Here is a 9207-nt window from a genome sequence, read left to right on the forward strand (position 1 = left end):
AAGTAAAGTTATTATTATTGTTATTATTAAATACTTTGTAACCTTCAGTTTAACAACTTGTCAGCATTATTTATATTATTAACCTCAACCATAGCCTTGTTGAGTAAGGATTAATAATAACACTGAGTGCTTTAATTGCCACAGAAACAACATACAGAAATAGCAGAGTGTTTATTGGGTCAATGCATTTCACAGTTGTTTTTTTGTGTGTGTTTCTTTGACACTGTAAACTCTTCTGTTTCACACAGACAAACATGACAGAATTTTGGTCAATATGGTAGTTATCAGTGATCACTAGTCAGTAATCTTTGTAGACCTGATGAAAACTGCTAACACCTGTAAACACATTTCACACCTGCTGCATGCATATTGAATAAACAAGTAACACTTCAACACAGCTACCATTACAAAACAGTACATTGATAGTTAATTAAACTTAATATTTTGCTCTTAACATACTGAAATTAAAAAAAATAATAATTTACTAAGCATTAGCAATGCTATAATGTATGCTATTTTATTTTTAGTTTTTGTAAACAATAAATATAAAAATGATATTGTATCAAAGCTGATAGAAGACCATAACAATTACATTGTTATTACATTAGTAAACTATTTTATGTGAGCACACACAACAAAAACATCTCAACTGTAGCATTGCTAATAATTAGTAAATACATGATTTAACCATCTGTGAACAGAGAACAAATTATCGACTAAAGTTTAATTAACTATCAGTTTATGAATGATGGTAATTATAAAGTGTTAAAAACAAAGGCTGGCTGCTGTAATAATAACTGTATAGGTGACTGCTGTTATCAACATACTCATGTGAAAGAAAGAATGTGTTATTGACATGTTTTGCTATGCAATAAACTCTGCCCTGTGAGGTTTTGGGAAATGAAAAGTAAGTTAACTTAATTGAATCTATCAACTAATTTGTGCATCTTGGTATCATTTTTTCAGCCTGCTAAACACACTGCATTTATAAAACAAACCTCAGATGCCAAACACTGTAGCTTACAAAAGTTGTAGGTGCACAACTAATTACTTCTATTTCCACATTAAAACATCATATAAATTATAAAAAATGTGCAGTAAATTCAAGCAAACAAAACAGCTCTTCAAGTGATGAACATATATGTTAAACTGTCTCTTTAAATGTTTGGGAAATCAAACAGTGTACTTCCTTGTTTACCTAATTAGCATTAAAAAATAGAAGATGCTCCACTTTTCTTGCGTTAACCACTATTCTGTCTTTAATATGATAAATTAGACAAAAGCTAAAGTCTAAAAATAGACTTAGTTGATATCCAAGTACATTCTGTAAATTGGTGCCCATTTTCCAGAGTCACTGTCCTCCTGGTTTTCATCCTCCTCCACTTCTCCTCATGCTCTGGTCAGTATCCGTTCAAGTCTTATCATACTGAGGAGTTTACTCAAACCCACACAGATGTGACCCAGTCCCAACTGCCAACAGCTTTTAATTGGATCATTATAGCCGTGTTATTTCCGTCATCGTCTTCATGCTCATCATCATCATCATCATCACTAACAGGCTGCTTCAGCGTTTTCTTCTTCAGGACAGCGCTTGGTGCACTTTGTGGTGTGTTAAAGAATCAGTGCTGTTACTGTCATCTGGGGTCTGTGAAGTTAAGTTCAGAAATTAAGGGTTTCCACATTGTGTCCTGTGTGTTTGGATGTGCAGAAATGTGTCTGTCATATGATCTTCAGGTTTTCACAGTCTGTGTGAGCGGGAGCCTCTGTCAACAGTCTTAGAAGCAGTTTTTCTTCTGTGTACATGATTTCAGTCAGGGGCTCAAGCACCACAATGTGCTACAGCATGTGATGCAATACTGGTTTTAAAGGGGTTTACTTGGCAACGTGAGATGTGAAGGTAAACGCACAAGAATGTCCAAAACATACAGAGAAAAAAAATGTGTGTAACTTCAGTTACAAGTTTTTTGGTGGTTGTAAGGTTTTTGCGAAGAATAGGTCCTGGTCTTGCTGAGTCCTTAAGGTTCTCTAGCAGTTGTCTCAGTGAGGACATACGACCGGTTTCTGGATGACTTCCGTTTCCTGAAAGGACAGAAATATAACTCCTCAAAAACCACTCACATTTACATTATTAAGGTAAGTTTTTTTTCTAATCTTTTTTAATTTTTCTAACCTTTTTTTTCATTTGATCTTAGTTTTTTTAATTACATTATTATTATTATTATTATTATTATTATTATTATTATTATTATTATTATTATTATTTATGTATGTCTAAACTCAGACACTGAAGACTTTTGGCTAATATTCACACAGCTGTGGTCAACACCTCAACCTTTGAGACATTTGAAACACATGACATCAGAGTCATTTGATTGCTGACATCTAGATTGGATTATTAAAGTAGTTCATCCTGTTATGAGTGACGGATCACATGGCTTCAGACACAGTATCACTTCATGTTAGGCTGTGTGTCACATACCGAATCTTTTAAAGTGCACCAAAACAGTGACTATAGCACTTTAAAAAAGACATTATCTTACCTATATTATCCACCAATCCAATTACAGTACCTCTCAAGATTATTGATCCTGATAGATCAAAGAAATATAACAGGAAATAAAGTGATATAGTAATCCTGATCAGCTGTAAGAGAAGCAAAGAACTCACCTTGTCATGACAAATGCCACTATGGCAATAATAGCCAGCAGAACAGCGATGGTCACTCCGATCAACACCAATCTGCCTCCCGCAGAGTCAGATGGGGTCGTTGCTGTAGTGGACAGAAAAGGGATGAGAGCTCCCTGCAGGTCAAACTGTGTCAGGCAGTGTTTTTTTTTTATACAATGTGCCTGTGAAAAGACATCCTGATGCTGAGTATTTACAATGTAAAGATATTTCATAATGTTGGGCTTCATAGCAGCAGAGCCTGCAGTTGTGGATCTGCTTCATTTGTTCAGTTTGTTCATTTGAAATTAATACAATGCAGCAACATGTATTTATCAGTCAATCTGTCACCCCTGTTATGTTGACAATAGTTTCTATGTTTTGTACTAACATTTGCAAATTTAACTTAAAAGTTAAGTTTGGTCCGGTGTTACCCTGACAGGCTGTTCATTCACCTACCTCTGGAACGTATGAGTGTTACACTGACAGTCTGTGATCCATGTCTGTTTCGTGCCACACAGCAGTGCTGCCCGTATTCTTCAGCGGTGACGTTGGTGCTGCTGAGTGTCAGGCCTCTTCCCGTGGGTGTAGCCGGGGAGTGCCTCGCCGGATGAAAGCTTTTGTCTGCTGTAGGGAGACACGCTGCACCCCGATACCAGGTGTATGTGTGGACAGGTGGGTTAGCATCACTGCTGCAGGTCAGAGTCACAGGAAGACTGTCCTGTAGTTCTACAGCAGGGGACACTGACACCATTGTGTTTCGGGGAGAGTCTAAAAATGGAAGGAGACGAAAGGGCCATCAGTTATATGTGGCTTCAGGTCATGAGATTCTGTCAAAACACTGACTGTTTTTAACCCTGTTATAAAAACAAATTTAACCCTGTTAAACTTTGTGGGTAAGTTTCTTCATCTTGTGAAGAAATTCTCTGCAGAAACGTTTCGTCAGCAGCACCTTGCTTAAGTTTTGTTCATGTTGAGAACATCAATAGGCTCAATGACTGATGTCTTTTTCTTTTTTCTTTACTTCTTTTCTTTCTGTTTTCCTGAGTTACACGTATGACAAAACAAACTGATGGGATGAATGAATAAAGGAGTGAATGACATGGTCAATGTCTGTTTATACAATATAATATTTTACATGACACAACTAAAACTTGATTAAAATTGACTTACACTGTACATCAATGGGCAGCAGTCTTGAGTTCTGCACTTTGTCTCCAGTCTGTATGCGACAGTAGTAGCTGGCAGAGTCATCAGATGTGACCTCGCTGATGGTCAACACCTGACCAGTGTGTCTCGGGCTGGTGCTTGTGCTCTTGTACCATGTGAGGCGGGCCTGCTGACCAGCCGCAGGGCTGCAGCAGGCCAGACGTAAGGCCCTGCCATCAGTGATGCCCTTGGACGGGCTCGCTGACACTGCCACTGCACTGGACGAGTCTGGAGGGTTAGAAAAGACAGACAGTACATAACGTGGCTAGATTACTTACTGTTTAAGTAGACAAATTGTATCATTAGACAGGAAATAGAGTAAACACAGGTGCTACCAATAATAATTGAGGTCATGTTCCATTTAGTGTCGGAGAGCCTCTCCAGTGAACCAACATGCACAACAGCAGCACCCTGACTCTGTTTGACCTGAATGGAACAGAGCCTTAATTAGTATCATTAGTAACACCTGTTTACCATTTCATGTCAGAATAGCTGCTGTGAAAAAGTCTTTTGCGTGGCGTTGTCTTTTCAAGGCCTTGTCCAGGATTTTTGTTGAGAAGCTGTTTTGTCTTTACCCACAAAGAAATACCCCATTCTGGTAGGAAACTATTGCATTTACTAATTTCTGCACTATTCTTGGCTTAAAAAATATTGGAAAGAAATGCACATAAAGGACGTGTGGCAACTAGCTCACAATAAAATACTAAATTCTGCTGCACAGATTGATTGTCAAGTCTTTAGTCATTGAACATTCACAATAAAATGGGTTGATATTAATATATTTTTTTAAAGTAATGGTTCAAACCTGTTTTTTGAAAGCCACTTGGTGACTTTTTGACCCTCTAACATAATTTCATACAGATGTCATGAACAACACAATGTGACATGACAATTCATTTTCAGTCTGAGATTTAAATCAGTAAATCCATGAAAATGAAAGAGTACAAATATCCAGCTTATTGTGTTGCCTGTCAGCTCATGTATTCTACCATTTGTGCCAGAATCTAAAGGGACAGTTCACCCCAAAATCAAAACCTTTCCTTGAATTTTGGACATATCAGCCGTGGAGATTTCTGCCTTTTCTCAGATATAACGGGACTAAATGGTACAAGTCCTGTGTTCTTCCAAGCAGCAAAAAATACATTTGAAAAATTCAAAACCAGTGTCTCTTTCCAAATATCATGACCCGGTTTCTCAAAATAATCCACAGACCTTGATGTGAACAGTTTCATGTAAGAACAACTTTCTTTGCTTGGTGCTTGGAGGACCATAAAACCTGTGTCATTTAGTCACATAATATTAGAGAGATCAGACATCTTTACAGTCGATGCAAATCACACCAAAAAAAAGTCTACATGGAGCACTACAGGCCGGGAGAAAAAATATGTATTTTTTAATCTTTAAATGAGCCGTCTCTTTAACAGGATTTTGTGAATCACTGCACATCAAAAGAGAGACGAGTCTGACTTCACACAGATGTTTCACAATAATTTCTTAAAGTCTTTGTGGTGGACAAACACCAACACCCTATGAGACTGCTTGTCAACAGGCTCTAATACCTTAAACTGCTCTAAATCCTGTTTTTTTTTTAAAGCTCGGCGGCAAAGTCAGCTTATAGTTTGTCCCTACATGTTCATAATTGGGTGTGAATGATGTTGTGTGAACATCAGTGTGGGACGTGATTAGAAAAACAACTCAGGCCTTTGACTTCATGGAACTGATTATTATGTCAAGCTGACTTAATATAAGTCAGTACAGTATATTTGTAAGCAGTCAGTGGGCAGTTTCGGTTCTACTTTCTCACAAATAGCACAAAGTGTCAAACAGAGCCTTGCATAAGGGAAGTGATTAAATACTTGACACAAGGGTGTTAAAACAGCAACCACAACCTTAAAGTAACACAAGTAAACAAAGTCCAGATATTCTTAGTTTCAGGTTTGTTTCTCGAACTATTGCAATCAAACAGCAACTACTCAAAACTGTTATTGTAACTGAGCAGTTACAGGACAGCAGACAGGCAGGCAGTGAGACAGTGCACAAGTCAGTGATGCGAACATGGACAAAAATAGTCCCAACATAGAGGAAGGACGAATAAAAAGAAGTTTGTCTGCTGTGGTTTGTTGGTGTACACTGATGTGAGAGTGTCAGAGTTTTCTATGATTTTGAGAGGATTGTGAACTGTGGGAGAAAATCAGGGCAAAATAGATACAAATCAGCTTCCTACATTGTATTTAAGATAATAACTTGGTGTTAGTTCAATTATTTGAGCAAACAATGAAGGTTCTACCACATTTTTGTGGAGAAACTACAAAGACAGGCTGCTAGTTACCTATCCTGTGGATGGTACATTACTTACATCTGATCCAATATTTGTTTTATTCACACTAAAATTGTTCTTGTTCTTATGTAGTGCTTTGTTCTTTCCTTCGTGTGTGTGTTTATCAGCTTTCAACTTAACTTTTAAAAAATATTTTCCAACTCTAAATGCTGTGCTTTATTGCTGCTTCAAAAATTGTGAATTATTGATTGATGGATGCTGGTGGTGATTATGTTGATTATGATCAGTTATTACTTGTAAATGAAATATTCCCACCTGCCACCAGCAGCTGTACGCCACTCTGCTCTGGCATCTTCTGTGTCGTGTGGTTGGTGACAAGGTAAAACACGTATGATCCACTGTCTGATGGCCTCACATCAGAGATCCTCAGAGAACAATTTTTTGTTCCTGGCTGTCCCAGATACTCCACCCTGTTCTCGTAGGATGGATCTTGGAAGATACGGTCACTGTGGAAGACATATCTGAGACGGACAGAGACAGACAGACAGCCTTAGTTTGTCTAAACCTTTTAAATATTTATATACACAGTACATCAGTTTTGAGCCAAAGTCAAATCAGGTTCACAGTTAACTGTGACCAAATTTTGAAAAACATTTTTTTTTTTTGAGTTTCTCTAACTTTAAGTTTTACTATTTTCTAGGAAGAATAATAAATTATCTCAACTAAAGATCAGCAGAAAGTTTGAAAGAAAAGTTTGAGTTGGGCACAAACCCAAAAATCTATTGCAGTATGTTGTCCACCAAATTGTGTACTGTGTCTATGGCTCGGTGTCTTTTCCTCTAAATTGTGATGGTGGCTCGTCTTCTTGAGTCTCCATAAGCTATGGCTGCCAAAAAAAGTCTTCAGGGAAAAGAGAGCATTTAATAGTTGCGGTTCCAGCCGGATTTTTGCCCTCCTTTTTGGCCAAAAATGGCTCTTTTGATCATAAAGGTTGCAGACCCCTGGTCTAAACTCTTTCATTTCTTTGCTAAAATGAATCACACATCTGATCTTGTGTGTGTAGATTAAACATTACCTTGGTGTGATACAGCGGCTGTCTTCAAGACACCAGATCTCAGACGAAACTGTATACTGTTGTCCTCCTCCACCCTAATAGACCAAAGTAAAGAGCGGACTGTAGATGTTCAGAATGCTTCACTGTTTAATTCAGTTCATCTTTAATAAACCCATCATAGTTTAATATATCTGTTCACTCTGATTACAGGTTTTAGCCGTGGAAGAGGAAGTCGTCTGGTTAAAGACACACTGACACACAGGGTATACTGCAGCTGATAACAATGCTTCCTTTATTGAATCACCTGAGCAGAGGGCCTTCCCTCGTCCTTGGTTTCACTAGAACTTTGGGGGTAGTCATAGGAACAAGGGAGAACCACTGATGAACCAACCACAGCACAGATAGGACCGGAAGGGAGACGAACTGACCAATCCCCAGCAAGAGTACCTGAAGGACAGAGGAAAATATTTTTTGTACTGTGAGAATACATTTAAAACTTTAATACATAATTGAAAAATAATGATAATAAAATGTTTATTTTTTTTAAGTTACTGTATTAATGTCTATGGAAGGGCCAGATATAAGGAAAAGAATGACAACATAAGTTTGAATTGTCAAGAATAAAGTTGAACTTTCAGTATTAGTGCCAGGCATAAGAAAAATTAAACCAGAACAGATGTTTTTTTTTCTTTTCATGCATTTTGAGAATATAGTCAAGATAAAGTAGAATGATTGAGAATAAAGTTGAAATACTACTTTGACTTTATTCTCAAAATGGTACGTCAGCCTTATTCTTGACATTTTGTCTTTATTCTTTTCAGTATTAAAATAACATTATCCAGACAGAGGTAGACTGAAGACAAGATCTTAGTAACCGGGCATTACAGCTTATTTGGTCTTAAAAGAAATAAGGAATGTGTCAGCGCAGAAGGAGTGCACTTGGTTTCAACCCACTGGATACTTTCGACACCCCTGTGAGCAATGTCAAAAAGAAACAAAGCAAGTCTGGATCTAGCAAACCTGTTGCCTGGTAGTAAGTGGACATTTAACTAACTACTGAAATAATCCTCCAAGCGGCTGTGGCCACACATAAGCTTTATGATTCTTCTGTCTATTGTCACTTTGTGAATAAACTGTCAAGCTTAACACTTAATTCTGTTCAATCAATCACACCTGTGGCCACATATCACATTTCTGATTCCTATTTATCACCCTGTGCATGAACTGTCAAACTCAACACTTTTAGTTAAGTCTGTTCAATCAAATTTTAAAACCGCAGACAGATGTTGAGTCAGCTGATCCTCATAATGCTATACTTTAGAGGTTTTCAGAGTCTAAGACTGTGGGCCTCCCTTCAGACAAAGCTTGAAAAAAGCTCAACAGTATTGTTTTGCATAACTTCAGACTACACCAAACATAAATGTCTGTCCAAATGCATTTGTTTGTTTCCGACTCTAGGAAAGTGTGTAACATTCCCCAGCTCTTGACTCTTTATCCCATTCATACACATATAGGCTACTCTATGTGATTGTAATAATTTTTCATCTCCATTCTCTGAGCCTCCAAAGAAATTGTTTGGAGAGGCCCACCTCCTGCTTTGGAAGCCTCAGATGAACTCTGTTGTCTCTTACCTTTCATAAAGAGTGTGAGCAGCAACCAGCAGCAGCTCTGCGCGGCTCCTCCACCCATCCTCATCATGTCTTCCTGATGTTGTGGCTGCTGCTTCTATTGTCACCTGCTCTCCTCCTCTGGCCTCACCTCCTCGCTCCTGTCTGTGACACGGTGATGTTTGTCTGCTAGTCTACTCCTCAGTTAAGTCAGATAAGTCTGTGCTTTTCCTCTTATAGGTCAGATCGTCCAACTTCCCCTTTATTTTTCTTTGCCAACAAGGAACTGAATTGGTGACTTTGTGGCTTTCATGTCAACAAAGGGAACTATACATATGTGTGTTGCTTCAGCATGTGTGTGTGTAGGTGGTGGATGGAGGGACAATGTATGCTGA

At 38.1% G+C, this 9207-nt stretch overlaps 1 protein-coding gene across 1 annotated transcript; it reads right to left on the reverse strand.

Annotated features, from left to right (window-relative positions):
* Nucleotides 1–818: 818 nt before the first annotated feature.
* LOC146321151 (limbic system-associated membrane protein) lies at nt 819–9009 on the reverse strand. The gene is made up of 8 exons (XM_084726190.1): nt 8837–9009; nt 7510–7652; nt 7227–7300; nt 6467–6672; nt 3838–4101; nt 3124–3435; nt 2668–2770; nt 819–2079 (listed from the first exon to the last, which is right to left on the reverse strand). The coding sequence occupies exons 1-8, from the start codon at nt 8901–8903 to the stop codon at nt 2016–2018; spliced, it is 1233 nt and encodes a 410-aa protein (XP_084582316.1). The 5' UTR covers nt 8904–9009; the 3' UTR covers nt 819–2015.
* Nucleotides 9010–9207: the final 198 nt, after the last annotated feature.

The sequence above is a fragment of the Lutjanus erythropterus genome, chromosome 9 (assembly GCF_056507025.1).
Source record: "Lutjanus erythropterus isolate fLutEry1 chromosome 9, fLutEry1.hap2, whole genome shotgun sequence".
Lineage (NCBI taxonomy): Eukaryota > Metazoa > Chordata > Actinopteri > Lutjaniformes > Lutjanidae > Lutjanus > Lutjanus erythropterus.